At 37.5% G+C, this 17,719-nt stretch overlaps 1 protein-coding gene across 1 annotated transcript in view; it reads left to right on the forward strand.

The window, feature by feature from the left end:
• LOC108671514 overlaps positions 1-17,719 on the forward strand; it is a 34,905-nt gene that overhangs the window by 6,113 nt on the left and 11,073 nt on the right. Inside the window, exons 2-3 of the mRNA XM_018159067.2 lie at positions 1,187-1,401; positions 16,690-16,816. Coding sequence (XP_018014556.1) covers positions 1,187-1,401; positions 16,690-16,816 — 342 coding nt within the window. The remainder of the gene's footprint in view (positions 1-1,186; positions 1,402-16,689; positions 16,817-17,719) is intronic.

Consider the following 17,719-nt stretch of genomic DNA (forward strand, 5'->3'; position numbering starts at 1 on the left):
CTGTAACCTCTGCCTCTTTTTTTTGTCTCAGTTCTCTGTAAAATTTAAGGCGAATTACGGAAGGCTGTGCCGCCTCCACCTGCCTTTCGTCCTTAGAATTTTCCGGCTGGACTGTTCTTCAGTTGCTCGCACAAAGTTTGCTCTTCAGCAGCTTCGGCACATTTAGGATGAAAAATAACTGAACAATCTATTTCAACAGCAGCCACTTTCCTCTGTAAAAATTGTTGCTTCCAACTTCTAGAAGATAATCGACGGATTTTAATTTGCAATGCCCTGAAGACTCGCTACATCTTGTGGCAGCGTTTTGATTCTGATTAATTATTTTTTGTTATGCCGAATGAATTCGTCATGTTAATGCTTTAGCACTTCGTTTTTCAGACAGTTATACATTCCTTGCATTAATTGCCTATAAACTTCTTAACGCTACTATTGTTACACAAATATTCAAGATAATATTCACATTCTTTGTAGTCACGTTGCTGGAATATGACAAGCTTATTTAAAAAAACGTTGCCCCTTTAAGTAATTTCTTCAGAATAATTTTCTCTTTTATAATATGATACAGCAATGGATATAATCAATTCATGAAATCAGCGGAGATCAACGCTCTCGATTCGCTATGCTGTCGTCTTATTGACAATTAGGCAACCGGAGGCCGCTTGTAATGCATTGCCCTGCGACCTTATAACGTCCCTCGTGTTTTGCTATCGTTCAAGAGCGCCGAGATTGGCGTGCCCCCGGGATTAACGATGCATTTGACTGATAGGCGAGACTTGCGTGTAGACAACAACCTTTTGTTATGCTTGTGTTTGCATCCCGTTTAAATGCACGGGCAAGAATACATTTTGCTAACCATGCAAATCTTAACCATTTTAATTCTTGTCATTCTCAGCAATACGTTTCTTCTGGGGATGCCTGTGGAGCATTTATTTTAAGTTATTTTATTAAGTTCATCGAGGTCGTTTAACGATGCCGAGATAATTTAGATTTCTAGTGAACAAAGTTTAAAACGCTCCTTTTTAATTTACCACAATGTATTTGAATTCACTCTCTTTATTTTTAAGGAGAATTCACTCTCCCTTTTTATTTTTACCGTAAATCTCTTAATGTGTTTCCCGCAATATTTGTTGACGTGTATTTTCTAATCAAAAATTACTTCAATGACGAATAAAATGATGTGTTGCAGGGCGTGCAGTCTCAGGAGCGACACTTGTTCCTGTTCTCCGACCTGTTGCTGGTCGCAAAGTCTCGCAGCGGTGGCAACTTCAAGCTCAAGGAGAAGGTTCGAGTATCGGAGATGTGGTTGTCCTCTTGTCTTGAAGACGTAGCTGAAGTCTCCAAAAGTCACGACACTTCCTTTGTTATGGGATGGCCGACCACAAACGTCGTCGCTACCTTCAGGTGAGATTTTACTCGGAATCGTCTTTTTTTACCTACTTCCGCTTGTAAGCAATCTGACTCTTTGTGACATGGAAAAATTTTGTATCTCTTCCATGTGAGCTATGGCTTCAGTGCAGAATTGTTCATTCTACACTATGATTTATTACATATTTTATTATTGTTCATATTTTTTGGAACTACTCAAATGATACTAAATTATTGAACTGTTCATTTAAACTTTTTAATGATATACAATTTATTTATTAGACGGAGGTCTCAAACATTCTAATGCCATTAAATGAAAATCTCAATTCATCATCAATTTGTAGTAAAATAAATAAAAGTATAATTTTGATTTAAGATTCATAAAATTCTTCGTTTATTTTATTTATCATTGTATTTTTTCTTTTACTTGGTTTAATTTAGAGCGTCTTACCGTGTTCAGTCTGCATTAATATGACCACAATTTAGTGTATTATGTGCATTCTATAACCAGCCAATTATATTGTAAAATTGTTGAGCGTTAAACTTTCACTGCGTAAGCTATAAACCAATATTAGTTCAATAATTTATCAGGACTTTTTGCTGCGAGGCTATGTATAACGATATTTTCTCTATACATTTTTCCGATAAAATATCAAAACTGCATTTTTAAACAAACTGACCACAATTATTGATTAATTTGACCCGCTATTAATTTCTGTAGTAAGACGGCGAAAATTTATTTTTGTCATTTAATTTAACAAAAAGTTTCTGCTAATATCGATACGTTGTCATAGATCACTTGCCATGAATCATTTTCGTGCTTAATCAGCTTATGTACTACTTTTTAGCTCTTGAGTCTATTTTTTGACACAAGTGAACTAGAAACGAAAATTTCAGGTTTTTCCCCATTAGTTCCTCGAGTTGTTCGCACACCTCACGGCAAGTCATCCATCACATTGCCGTCTAGATTTTTTTCTCCCATGGTCTATATTTATTCCTTCAAATTTTTTAACCCTAACTGAAGAATTTAAACATCCCTGCGTGGCTTTTGAATCAGTTCATATTCGTACTGCGAAATTTGTTTGATTTTGGCCCCCGATTACTCATATCACGGTTGTCGCATGGCTTGAGATTGTCTCACGCGTTGCTTGCTCTATTACTGCTGCTATTAATATTATGCGAGCTTAAGATAGGAATCCTAGTACGAGCTTTCTGCCGCCCCTTCTTGTAGATTTGTATCGTGAATTATTTATTGCTGTACAGAAAGAAGCTCATGTATGTTTCTGTACCTCCTGTGATAGTAAGTTACTTTGAAGTTTTCTTTAGGCTGTTAGATTCCCTTCACAAGTCGGACAGAGCATATGCCATTTGCCTTTATTTTGGTTGAATGTTATATGGTAATAAGTTGATTTATAATGCACTTTTAAAATTAAAATTCTCCATGAAAGTTTGCGTGAAACGTTTGGAACATTTATTTCATATTTGTCGTATTTCTTCCCTAACTTTGTCTATATTCTGTCTTTACATTTAGTTTTACTTTTTTTGCCTACTTTTTTCGTGTTTTGTTGGCACCTTAACAAGTGCTTCCTTTGAAATGTCGCTTTTTCCCATTGTTCGCCTACAAAAACTTGCCGATGCCGTTGCTATGCTCGCGTATAGGCGTCACGTTTCCACATTGCCTTCACAAATGAGCCGGAATAAGTGCAGATGAAAAACTCTTAACGAATTCATCGGCATGAAACTTGGAGCCGAGTACAGGGCGGTTGCACTTCTAAGTTCCTTTCCAACAGCGTTTTTTATATGGCCTGCGAAACGTCGAAAATATTCCTTTACTGATACGGAAAAAATTTTCATCCGGGTATCGTGGATAATCAACGAATGCGTTGGGTCCCGAGACTGGATTTTTTATTTATTTCTTCTTGATTTTTTTCCGTGAGGGAAGAATTGGAGCGTTTCAACAACAGAGGGGAGAGTTCGAGCGAGGGGAGTTGTTTATTTCCTCGCTGAGCGCGCACTGACGGTTCGAGATTTCCAAGAATAGAATTTGCAGAAAGATTATCGTTGGTTACTAATTACCTTTAGTGTTACCTTTAGTTGACTATTGATGAGTATTATTGCACATGTTTAGTCCATTATTTGGTCGCCAATTGGCCGACCAAAAGTTTCCACTGAAGGACGCGTGTATGTGTATGGGCTTTGTGAAGTTTTTTTTAATCATGAATATTCAATTTGAAAGTATCCTAAAACGAATATAACAATAAAATATTCTACGAATATTTCCATTCTGTATTATTCCAATTTACAAAAATTTTAAATAAATTTTAACTTTCATAGATTTCTCCTAGTCATCTATTATACATTCGGATGCGATTCCATATTTTTTAAGCATATAAATTAAAGTATCTAGAACTTCTTTAAAACCTTTACATTACAATTGTTTTCCTAAATATAATATTTGAAAAGACAAAGGAGCTGAATTTTAAGATTTCAGCGACCGAACCGGTTTCTAAACTATTTTTGTGTTCATAATTTGAAAACTGTTTTCCAAGAAGATTATGTTGGAAAATTGATGTAGTATAATCAGCCAAACCTCTTTTTCTGTGCAAACTCATGCATTTTTCTTTCTGTTACGAAATTGATAGATTTATTGTAAAAATGTTCGTTGTTGATTTCAGGCTGCGATTAAATAATAATTCATCATGTAAACATGTAGAGTTTTCCTCAACTGATATAACAGAACTAATATTACCGCTATATTGCAGAAGACGCTACCGGAATCACGTTCTGCTTCAGTGGCTGTCACTGATTGTTTATCAACAGTGCTATTATCAGAACGTGACGCACGATATACCGAAGACTTGGATCTAATATTTTAGTTCTGTTATTTTTAAGCGACAAGCTTAGACACAATGTCACTCCTGCTTATTGTGCAAACAATGTCACATGAGTCTCGAGAAAACTTAGTTCACACGCACAGGTTTGCGTGCCAGTGTGATCCCGTGTGCGTATATGCATGAAGACGAATGGTTCATGAAAATTTATAAATCATTCAGGTGAAGAAATCACGTACGGCAAAAAAAATGCACAAAAAAATTGATGTAGTATAATCAGCCAAACCTCTTTTTCTGTGCAAACTCATGCATTTTTCTTTCTGTTACGAAATTGTTAGATTTATTGTAAAAATGTTGATCGTTAAATTTTCACTGCGTAAGTTATAAACCAAAATTAGTTCAATCATTTAATTATCAGGACTTACATAAGAATCGAACACGTGTTCGGGATGCCGCGCATTCAAAGTTTTATGCGTCATCTTCTGCGGTGCGTTTTTTTTGCTGCGAGGCTACGTATAACGATATTTTCTCTATACATTTTTCCGATAAAATATCAAAACTGCATTTTTAACCAAAACTGACCACAATTATTGATTAATTTGACCCGCTATTAATTTCTGTAGTAAGACGGCGAAAATTTATTTTTGTCATTTAATTTAACAAAAAGTTTCTGCTAATATCGATACGTTGTCATAGATCACTTGCCATGAATCATTTTCGTGCTTAATCAGCTTATGTACTACTTTTTAGCTCTTGAGTCTATTTTTTGACACAAGTGAACTAGAAACGAAAATTTCAGGTTTTTCCCCATTAGTTCCTCGAGTTGTGTATAAGAGACANATGCATGCTTGCGCATAACACATATGCCTGCACATGCCACCCATGCCACGCCTGAAACACATGCCACATATATTTACTTACATGCCTGCTCGGTGCACATGTTATACATGCCACACATGCCTGCACATGCCACACATGCTTTCCTGATCCAAATGAAAATATGAGCGCACACTTCACGCATGCCCTGAGAAACACGCATGTCACTCAAGCTTCGAATTAAGGACATATCTCAAAAAAGTACTACGGTAAAAATGTACAAATATAAACGTGCATGTTCATATGTTCATACACTTGCAGTCAAAGATGATCATACGGTTCAGGAACACGTTTAATTTATATGTACTTGTATATGTTGAATTTGGACATGCCTTCCATAGCACAGAGAGAATCCCAGGTGCGTATATTCATGAAGACGAATGGTTCAAGAAAATTTATGAATCATTCAGGTGAACAAATCACGTACGGCAAAAAAGGCACAATGCCATTCGGCATTATAATCCTTCAATTTACGTCTATACCGATTGCTTGAACGCTATTTTTCAATCGAACTTGATATCAAAATGGGTTATTGATGCTATCAAAAAAGTTTCAAATTGTTGCGTGATAAGTTCATGATTTATTGTATTGAGTAACGATTTACGCATGTATATGACTATTTTTTAATTATGCTCATACAAATGAGAGGTGATATGACTAATATCCTAATAATGAGGTTAATGCTTCTTTCTTTGTCTATAACTATTGTTTATTAGAAGGCTGCGACCTATGCCGACGATCCTCGTTCATGATTGTGGACTTTGAACAGGATATCGCGGTACGAATTCCATCGACAGCTAAAAAGGAATTGCTGATGCAATTTTTGCTGATTGTCAATCACGAAGCAGCTTCTGCTTCAGTCAATCAAAATGTGTCAATATTGGCATTTGTTTATGGTGCATTTATGAGCATTAGTTCATCTATCACAAAAGCTTAACAAGTCGTCGTTCGGCAATGTCAATACAATATACATACTTCTGCAACGATGTAATGCGCGATCGAATTGCCGTCTGAAACTTTCCAACTTGAGTTTTGTGTGTTCGTAAGACTGGCCTGATTTAGGCATCGGTTTATCATAAAATTTTCCTAATTTTTAAGCGGTATTCATACAAATTTAGCATTGGAACCTTCTTCCGTCTGGAATTACATACGCGAGGTATTCTGATCCTATATTCCGTCGCGCGTCTTGATGTTGACGCTCCGCTGGCTTCGTTGCCATGGCATTGAATTACGCGGTGTCTTTAATTAAATTATGTGAGTGGTGTACGCAGATCAAGTTGTAAAGGATTTTTATTAATGATATTCTTACAAATAATAGTAAATAGGTAGAGATAGGACACCTATACAATTTTTTAGCTAGATAGGGAGGCATTACTCGTACAAATAGAGCATGTGGTGCTGCATTCGGCCAAAATTCATTTAAAAGTCAAAATTATTACTCTTGCCGTTGAATATCACCGTTGTAGCTACATCGCTATTAATAATATTACCAAAGTATCTACATTTTCATTAGAATTTTATTTATAAAGCTAAAATTTTATTTAGTATGCTGGTTAGCGTTGACTTTTCCTGTCAAAGATCGAATATTTCCTATTTAGTTTAAGCTTCTTCACATGTGAATAATATTCATTTAAAAGTTCAACCTATTCACCAAAATATCAAAATTTCCAATTGGAGTACGTATTGAATCCCTATATCTATTCTTTGATAAATTTTACTACTTTTTGTCGGTCTTTCGTTTCTTTCTTTTAGTGTTTTGATTATCTGGAGATATTTCAATTTGCTTGTTTCTTATTTACTGTCTTGTTTTGTTTGATTGTCCTGCTCTGTTTTCTATTCAATGGAATGTTTCCGTTTTCAATGAAACTGAAAGTTTCGTTCCAAAAAATCTTCGTCAGATCTGACCCAAGTAATTCGTCCACAAATACTTGGCATTGTTATTTGCGGTATCTTAATCTGGGATGAGGTTCGTCTCAGGAATATGACGTACAACACAAAACACCTGCTTCCGGTGCCTGTATTTCCTACCTCTGTAACCGACGAGATACTTTTTACTGTACGGTTTCTTATTATTAATGTGGATTATAAATGGAAACAGAAGGTTCAGTAGAAAATTCCCTCGAAAATTTTAGCTTTGGAGGCGATAATGTTTTGCATTCAAAATTAATATGGGTAACATTTGTTAAATGAAAACAAAATTTTACAAATTTTATACTTAAAGCACTGTACAATATTCAATTTAACATTGGTTATGTATTGAAAGCGCTGAAACAGACATGCTAGCTTATAAGATTTAAAGCGGTTGAAAATTGAACGCCGAAAATCACTTTAATTTATTAAACATCAATTTCATTTCAATCGAAGTTTGTTTTCGAAGTTATATGAAAAAATTATCAAAAAGCCGTACGCATTTCTATCCATGTTCTTCTGATTTAAACTAATTTTTATTTGTATGCCTTGTTTCAAATCCATCAATTCATTATTAACAAATCACTTGTAATGTTATGATATCAAAGAGGCAAAACCGCTAGAGTTTTTAGGAGTCCCACAAAGCAGCAGCTGCAGCAGACAGGCAGGTGCATGTATATCCCGCTCCTTTGGACTTCGCATTCTCTGCACTCACTCTCGTTTGCTTCAAGTTCCGAAACAGCTCTTTGATGCAAAATAATTAATAATTAATGTACATAAATATACATGTATATTTTCTTATAAGTAATAAGAGCAGAAATAATAATAATATAAATTAATATATACATATATAATAAATAATAATAATAAAAAATAAGAGCGAATTCTACAACGCGCATTGTGCGTGATGTAGAATTCGTGTATAGAATTTGTTTCGGAAATTTAGTTTTAATCTCGACTATCTAAATTCTTGTGATACGGAAAATTTCAGTTGCTGTAAAAATATCGTAATGATGACGTTCTAATTTAAGCTTTTGGTCAATTCACACTCCACGGCCGTGCCGTTCGAAACAAATTTTATCAGACATCTTCAGAATTCAGATGCTGGTTTATGACCCAAAGTCTTGGAAATGACCTGAATCTTTAGATGTTCTCTTTTTACACCTCAGAAAATGTAAGCTATGGGAATAAACTCGGTTTAAGAGTCGCTAGGGAACGGCGAAGACGGTAATCTATTGCCCGTTTCACACGCCCGACGTCCGAACCTACTTCAAGTGAATACAAAATTGCGTCATCCTTTTAGATTAAGTCGAGAAAATCAATAAAACGGCGTTACTTTTGGGTTTATTTGAAAGGCCTGTACAGTTATTGGGCACTTGAAGGTGCCGTTTAGGCCTTGCCCGCCCATAAATTTAGAATCGATTTCTATTTTTGAAGCCGAAAAAAGTAATAAATTTCGAGTTAATGTGATTTAATACTCCCTGGACAAATTCCTAGACCATTAAAACCCCCATATAAAATTAACAATGAGGTGCATACCGCAGATCATTAGCCAATAAATGGCCACTGATAATTCGCCTCATATTTTTATCTCATAAAAATTTTGTGCCGCTTAACGAGTTCTGAAGTCGACGTTATCGATGAGTCTGGAAAACGGTCCAGCAGATGTTTATCTTTTTGACGTGGAGGAGTCAAATAGATAAGAGACAAATGCCGGCAGAGACAAATGCCTTTGGAGCTGTTTTGCTGGAGCAGAGATGAAATCTGGACAAATTATTTTACTGCCCTTATACAAATACTTTTTATTCTCATAAAACCACTTCCTCCTGGGAAGTGGTTTTCCATTTTTTGTACTGTTATCAGCTGTTCGTGATCCCCTATCTAAATAGACAGGTGGGCTAGCGTATAATATTGGGAAAAATTCGAGCTAGAATATTTTTGATTGATTGGTTTAGTTTATAAGATGGATGCTAAATGTCTGTTGGATTTAAAATATCGTAGTTAATTCAGAATATTTTATGATCAGCCGTTTGATTGAAGACTGTGTTGGTGCTAAAAGCGGTTGTTCACCTCGCTGGTGAAGAGTGATTGGTATACATTCTTTTGTTAGATTGACATTCAAACTGGTTAGAATCGGTAAATAGATGTTCGTGTATGATAAATAGCAGTCATACCGGTGAAGAGTGATAGATAGATGTACTCCTCTAAATGAACTATTGTGGTAAGGCTGGTGAAGAGTTATTGGTAGATTTACTCCCAAATAAATAATTGTAGAGAGACTGGTAGACAAGCTAGGGTGGATTGTACGGTAGCACAGGGCGTTGGAGCGGAGATCGAGATAGTGAAGCTCTTGACGGCAAGACAGCGATCTGCTGTATCGCTTTGAAGCTCTACAGAGAACAGCTTTTGTCTCTGTTATTTTTACTGGCACTCACGTAGACGATAGGCTTGTCGTGGTCTACTCGCATCTATAGCTTTGTGAATGAATTTTTCGTCTTACTATCGTTCAATCGCTAAATTTATAAATAGTATCATGTCATTACTAAAGTAATTATTCGTGTATTTTTTCGGATCTTGGTATTTGTGACCGGAAAACAATCATAATGGTAATTTTTTTCTACATCATATATATTGCACTCTCGTTGGCATCTGCGATAGGCATTAATGCAAATTTGGTTTGCTAGAATTCATTTACATTCACGTATAGTTTTTCCATGCAAAAAACATTGCTTGTGTTAACGTAGTTGTGACGCAAGAGCGTCTATTTTCCAACACGATCGTTTACAAGCCTCCGTCAATGTTGTGTCGTGTAACGTATACAATGTATACAATACATCTTCATGGTGTATACAATTGAGAGCACTATGGCTGACAACTAATGTATTCTTAGAAAATCAGCTCTAAGGTACAAACTGCTTTCTCCCGTAAGTTGAAGAAAAAAAGTATAGAGGCGGCACTTGGTCATTAAAGTGACAGAAGTAAACTTGGTGTATTTGTGTCGCAGATTAATTACTGCAACTGCTCTACATATTGGCTTACAAAATAATTTTTTAAAACAATTTTTTTGGTGAAATACGTGCTGGACCGGAAACGGATACGTTGACTAATACATGCTAACTTAATTCTGTACGAATTGCACTTGGTACGCAACAATGATTTGAGGAGGTTTACTTAATAAATTCTTTTGTATTCTTCATAATGTAGAATTGATCCTGTAAAAATATTTATCTCTCTCATATTCATAAAATTATTCCATAATTTTCCCATAACCATAGTTTTGAAAATATTTTGTCATTCCCTTACGCTGCGCTTCAAAAGCTCAGCAAGCTACCCAGCCAAATGCCTTTCGTATATAATGAACGGCCAGCAGGTGTCAAGAGGCTATTATTCATTCGCTATTGTTGAAGCTAACTCCAGACACTCCTGCACAACCCGGTTTGCCATAATAAAACACGACTAATTATATTTCTCGCCGGCAACTTGTCGAAAAATAACGTTAGGCCTACACCGGACACTCGGTAGTGACTAAACCTTGCCGGCTTCTGCCGGTTGTATCGACGGTGAATGTAAGGCCGACGATCGTTCGGCGATAATTTGATATAAAATTTTGATCGGGTATCTCATGATGTTTATCACGGGGAGCATAAGCTATGATTTCTTGAGCTCCTTGCGCTTGCCGTCGACTTTTTTTGCGTCTGTTGGTCCTTCATAAATCCATTAGCGGCAGGAATTCCGTTTGGAATATTTTCAGCTTTAATGTATTCATATTTTCTTGTATTATTCTAATTTTTGGGTGCCTTTAGACCTTTAGTATTAAAATTCATGTGAACCACAGCCTATCAACCGATGATCACTTATAAATATATGCAATATTCGTTGCAAATCTGCTTTTAGTTAAAAAATCCTAATTTTTTTTGGCTACTAGAAATCTACTCGTACCTTCGTCTGATACATTCATGTTGAGAAACTCTGAAATAACGATCTACACTTTTCTACCTGACGCATCTTCATTATGTTTTATATTTTGAGGTGTAGAATGCAATCTCTGTTGCATCACATGACTGGTGCTTTTCACTGGCGATTTCCAAATAAAATACTTTCGTACAATTTTTGTATTTTGGGGGGTTGTTACTTTGAGTTATTTAGAATGTGGAATAATTACAAACAAACTGAAAATTTTCTTACTTGTGTTTCCGATAAGACTCATAAATGAGAAGGGATTTGTGGATGGAAAAATGTTGTCAAATATATCAAAAGGCCGACGTGTTTGTTTGTGACCGATAGTTTTGTTCTGAGCTCATATTTTGTAGTTAAAATATTAACAAATTCGTAACTGAAACGATGATTTTTCTTATAAATTTGGGAACGTTATCAGCGATTGGCAGTCTTCAATATACCCGTATATCTTCAACTGTGCAATTTTGAGTGCAACTGTGCTTGTGAGTGCAATTTTGAATTGACTCAAATTAAAAGTTGTCCAATATGTAACAAGAGATTAGTAAAAAGTGTGATCATTTGCATGTTGATAAACTGTCAAACTTAATAATATTTCTGACAAATCTCCGAGCTTTCCATTAGCGTTGTATACACATGGTTGAATTCAAATAAATTTTTTAAATTAATTATTAATTAGTATTAATTCAACCGTCCTGTATACATATTGACTTATTAATATAACAAAATCACCGACAGCCTACCCCCAACCATCGAGTAGCTCCTAATATTCCAGCAATAATTTCTGATGTGGCAGAGCCTCTGAGCCCAAGCCGTAAGCCGATCCTAAGTCGCCCCAACGACTGCCGTTATGAATGCCGCGATGTTTCGTTTGTGACTTTCATGTTCGTTTTGCCGCCGCCTTGGGGCTGGACCACGACGAGGAAGGTTTTAATTCGCCTTGAGGCTGTGAGGAAGGCTCGTAGCGACCATGTGTCGATGGAAGGGAAGGTGGATGCTTCAGGATTAGGCTTCTTCTAGACTCACTTTATGCGCATGTACAGGTGACCGAAGCGGTATGGGTGACGCATGCAAGTACGCATTTTATACTACAGGTAATAGGTTCTAGTGAAAGTTCTTTTCATTGATGTTGGAAAAATCGATAGTAAAAACTGGTTTTACATTTCATTGTTACCAATTTTATTAAACCTATCAGGGATGAATTTTTTTCTTTTCTGTTAATACATCATTCGTCGGTCCAGCGAATTAGGGTAATTTTATTTACTTTCCTATCGTATTTTTTTATTACGCATCCAACAAGCTTTTTTTATTAACGGAGTAAATCCCTAATTGTATTGAATTCCAATTAATAGAGTTTGTCCTAATTCAAGAAGTTAACTGTAAGAATGATCAAGATTTATCATCTTTAGTTTATGTTCTAAGTACCATAGTTAAGCATCTTTGGCTCGTGTTCGTAGCTAGTTCTTTGTAAAAATAGATATTTGTGGTCCTGCCTGGCATCGGAATTCGATCTTGGTATCTAAACTGGTCGTTAAGGATTCAGTTACAAGTACAAGAGAAAAATTCTAACAAAATTAAACGTTTTTACATTTAAAAAGTTTTCATAATTTTTTGCTCCTTATAATTGTTAAATAAAATTAAAAAACAATCTTACTGTTTTTTAAGCTACTGATAAAATTGATTTCTGTGAATTTCAACGTGTGCAACTTAGTGCGAACTCGCCACGTGCGTCTGGCACACGCGTGTCGGCCCACGTGCTTGAGGTCACGTACACGGGCTGTGCTTTTATACCTTATAATGTAAGATATTTATACATAATTCATTCATGAAAGCGTTCGTTTATTTGTGTGCATGCGCATTGTGTTGAAAGTTCTCTTACACTTCTTCACATATTGATTTGATATTTAAATTTACCAACCCGTGAACGTTTTGTTATTGCATACATTTCGGAGATTCTCAAAGTCCGTGGCTGTTGTCGTGGAATGCAACGACAATTATTTCAATACGTTCAGTACGTTTCATAGCAATTGACATTTTAGGTTAGCCTCGTATAATTAGGACAGTGATTGGCGGCTATCAAAAAATACTTCTTACGTCTCCATGGAAAACGTAAGATTCCGAGATTCTCTTTCATTCGCAATAGTGTGCCCCGAAACTAGGACATTTTGCTTTGTGTTGAAGGGATCACATTTGTGTTCCTCTATCTCAACGTTATGGCTCAAAGTGAATGAATTCCTTCAGAAACTTTAATAAATTGCATTCTATTGCATTGCTAAAAATTACAAACTAACAAAATTTTTGGCTGTTTCAGATGAATATTTGACGTTTTTCGTGTGAGAATTATTTCACGATTAGACAAGCGAAGCTTAACTGACATAACAAGGTTTTCACCGACGATAAATGTAGCTAAGTGGTAGATGTGGCTAGCTACGTTCTTGCAGGATATTTGCAGAGCTGAAGTGCAGAACATGCCTCATCACATCGAGGAATTTCACCGGGTGCAGAAACATGGCAGAAACTAGAGCACAGCGCCAGGTTCTTTGCCGCGAAATAAGGCCTAGGGCTTGGTTGGCTGGGACGTAGGACTTGCATAGAAAATTTAGCGTCGAATCTCAACTCTTCTAGGATTAGTTTTTTTAAAGTCTTGAACAGAATGTGTTCCTCCCCATTTTCTTTATGTGAATGTGGGGTGTAGGGGGCGGATTTGTGATTTTTGCTAACATTGTGAAAGTTTTCTAGCAATTTGCTGGGATTTTTCCACTTTGATTTGATAATTCGACTTGAATCAGGCATCAAGGTATATCTGTTAATCAATCAAATTAAGATAGCAATAGGCATTTATATCAGACTACTAACATCGAGACACTGACAATCCATGTTTGCTTATATTTCACGCTATTAATGTTCCTGCTGTTATGGGTATCTATTGTTCAAGATAGTTCTGTGAACTTAGGGCCAATCTGGAGGGAGGAGAGGCGGAGTGATTTGCTACCTGCGTATCCATACCCCAAATGGTTATTAGACGTCGCACATCGCAGCGCGAGAGGCCCAGGTAGACTGGGGTAGTCAGTGTATCGTTCGATCTCACGGTGTGTGGTTGCGCGCTCTGCCTTCGAGAAAATCTTTGCGCGAGATCTTCTTGAATCAAGTGAACCTACTTCGATATCGCGGTCCTTTGTGAAGATTAGGTTTCGGTGAAACATTATTGAACAAAGTATTAGTTTTGTACGTGCTTTTAAGCTTTTGAAATGAATACTATAATTCTGTGAATGAATCTGGGCATGAATGAAACACACGGACGGTCATTGCCCGAAAAATTCCGCGGTGTACCTGAGCTTTGATACTCGAGGAAGCTACGAGCTTAGAGGACTAGAGTACTTTTCTGTTCATGATGATGCTGTGCAGTGACGATATTTGCGTTCCCGCATTGTTTTGCGTGGCAACTTCTGGTATGGATGATACTCTCGATTCAATACCAGGAAACTTGAGTCGAGCTTACGCATATCCGCGTAACCTCAAGCCAATTCGCAAGCGGCAGCGTAAACACCAGGCCTACGTTAACGGCAAAACCAGCAGGCTGGATACCGAGAGTGTCGTCGAAATACCCGAAAATGACTGCATGCCTGAATCTTCTCCCACGCTTGTGACTGACACTATCGGATCTCAGCAAAATGGACAAATTCCACTTGGTGCTAGAGTGTACAAAAAACTTGCCCCACCGACGTTCTCTGGAGAGGCGTGTGATAGCACCACTACTACGTCGCAGCTCAAGAATAGATGTGATACTCTACTGCTTAGTCGAGTGCCTAAAGTAAAAGCTTCCAACAGCTTAAAAGTGGCAACGTTGCCTAATTCTCAGCTATATCATAAGCTCTCCCTGCCATCGAATTGTTCGCAGCTTTCGATTCCTGAACAGAATTTACTAGAGACTCCGAAACCGGCAGTCTACAGATCTTTGTCAACGGCCTGTATCAGTTCAGTGTTGAAGACCTCCTCTGAATTTCAGAAGTCGAGAATTCATAGCGACTCGACGCTTACGTATGCGAATTCTATGACCACGTGCGAAGAGGCTGAAAATTACGCTAACGTCGCCAGGAACAATTTTTCGCGCGAGTCGCTTGAAAGCTCACCTTACTCCTCCATTGACGAGATTTTTGTAAACAAGCCCGGCGGTGGACGGCCGTTGCTCCGCTCCTCCGTGTCGAATGCGTCGCCGGAAGTAAGAAACCACGACCAACTGCAGCGCCGACGGTCAAAATCTTTCAGTAATAGGGAAATGTTGCCTTTCCCAACGTTATCGAAAATGGAATTTGTCAATGCGTCATCGGGAAGCTTGAACAATTATATTTCGGAGGTCGGTGTTCTGAAACGTGAAATTCGAGACAAATTATCGAGTTCAGGCAGCGGCGTGAGCAATAGCAGAAAATGGACAAATTCCACTTGGTGCTAGAGTGTACAAAAAACTTGCCCCACCGACGTTCTCTGGAGAGGCGTGTGATAGCACCACTACTACGTCGCAGCTCAAGAATAGATGTGATACTTTATTGCTTAGTCGAGTGCCTAAAGTAAAAGCTTCCAACTGCTTGAAAGTGGCAACGTTGCCTAATTCTCAGCTATATCATAAGCTCTCCCTGCCATCGAATTGTTCGCAGCTTTCGATTCCTGAACAGAATTTACTAGAGACTCCGAAACCGGCAGTCTACAGATCTTTGTCAACGGCCTGTATCAGTTCAGTGTTGAAGACCTCCTCTGAATTTCAGAAGTCGAGAATTCATAGCGACTCGACGCTTACGTATGCGAATTCTATGACCACGTGCGAAGAGGCTGAAAATTACGCTAACGTCGCCAGGAACAATTTTTCGCGCGAGTCGCTTGAAAGCTCACCTTACTCCTCCATTGACGAGATTTTTGTAAACAAGCCCGGCGGTGGACGGCCGTTGCTCCGCTCCTCCGTGTCGAATGCGTCGCCGGAAGTAAGAAACCACGACCAACTGCAGCGCCGACGGTCAAAATCTTTCAGTAATAGGGAAATGTTGCCTTTCCCAACGTTATCGAAAATGGAATTTGTCAATGCGTCATCGGGAAGCTTGAACAATTATATTTCGGAGGTCGGTGTTCTGAAACGTGAAATTCGAGACAAATTATCGAGTTCAGGCAGCGGCGTGAGCAATAGCAGCAGCAACAGCAGCAGTTCGTACAGCCTTAGCAGTGCTTCCAACAGTCCTGAGTCTAACGCTTCGAATGTCAATAATGTTAATCTCATTCGCGAAAACAAATCGGCTTTAAAGTCCGATAAAAAATTGAAAAATCGGAGGAAGCTGAAAGGATCGAAGAGTTTATCCAAGTCACTACATTCGTTGCTGCCCATGGGTTGTTCAGGCAGTTTAACTTTGAATCACGATCATTCTTTTGACGAAACTAATCCGGAGTCAATTTATCAACAAATGCCGCAAACCCTAACAGAATTTAGAAAGATTGAGCACCAAGAAACTGAGTACATACCAACTGATAACCATTTCCATGACCAGTCCACAAAAAACGATCGTAAAAATGCCGTTACCTTAGGAGTTCTAAAATCTTATGCTAAATGGAAAACTAGTAAGCCTCGCCGACCAGTGATATCTGATCCCATTGCTACAGTTTGGCCTAATACGCCATGCACAACGAAATCCAACAAAACGTTACCTTCGAACTTGAGCAGCAGTAAAGACAAGTCTAAGTCGGCCAAGTCCCTAAGAAAATCTTCTATCCTCAGTTGTGTCGCCACCAAAGACCTCTGGTACAACAAGCTGGCCCAGGTCATCGCCGAGGAAAAAGAGTCTACGCCGCCCACCACCAACATCCAAGTTTCCTACTACGACCCTAACACCTCTGCAGATATCGTGAGTACTTTGATATATTCATTAGTTGATATTTTACGCGTGCAAGAATCACTTTACTCATTCAATAGTTTCAAGACAGGCGCTAAATTGTTCCACCTCTGCAGATATCGTGAGTACTTTGATATTCATTAATCATTATATGATATTTTACGCGTGCTAGAATCATTTTACTCATTCAATAGTTTCGAAACCTGCGCTAAATTGTTCTGTTAATAATAGTTTTTCTTCTGCACTACTAACCCCCATGGTGCTTCTATTTCTTTCTCGCTTATCTATTCGTTTCTTTGTGTTTTTGAAAGTTTGAATAACTTACAATTTCAATTCTACAACTGCCAGCCCTGAACTAAAAACCGCCTTCATGTGTTATTCATTTCATACCGGGTTTAGCCGGTGCTCTGTTTTTATGTGAACCTGTTCACCGGTATTTCTATATCTTATCTCTGCCAGACCTGTTTTCCCCATACAAGCGTTACTCGCTATTATAATTAAAGTCAGTCTTAAAATGGTATGCGTTAAAGCCATATGCATATGTATAAAAATGAGACGGATTGAGGCCCGTATATTTTATTTTTACCCGACTCTTGGTGAATTTTTATTAGATGAACTGAAATTCCAACTTCGGGCTATTCGATCTGAAAGTCAATGAAAATTCTAATTAAAATGATGTGGATTATTTGCCTACTTAATTAATTACTGCATTGATAAAATAAAAAGTTGATATGTAATGATTGTATAATAGTTCGCATAACAACTTTTTCCCGCAATTATTTTCATCGATTCTTTAATAATTGCATAATTGATAATTGATACAAATTTTTTTGGTTCTGTATAATGGTATGCAAATGAACACTTTTTCGAATGCTCGGTTTTCTTCGTATGTAAATATTTTTGGCAAGCAATTTA

Source organism: Hyalella azteca, unplaced genomic scaffold (genome assembly GCF_000764305.2).
Source record: "Hyalella azteca isolate HAZT.00-mixed unplaced genomic scaffold, Hazt_2.0.2 contig9922, whole genome shotgun sequence".
Classification (NCBI taxonomy): Eukaryota; Metazoa; Arthropoda; class Malacostraca; order Amphipoda; family Hyalellidae; genus Hyalella; species Hyalella azteca.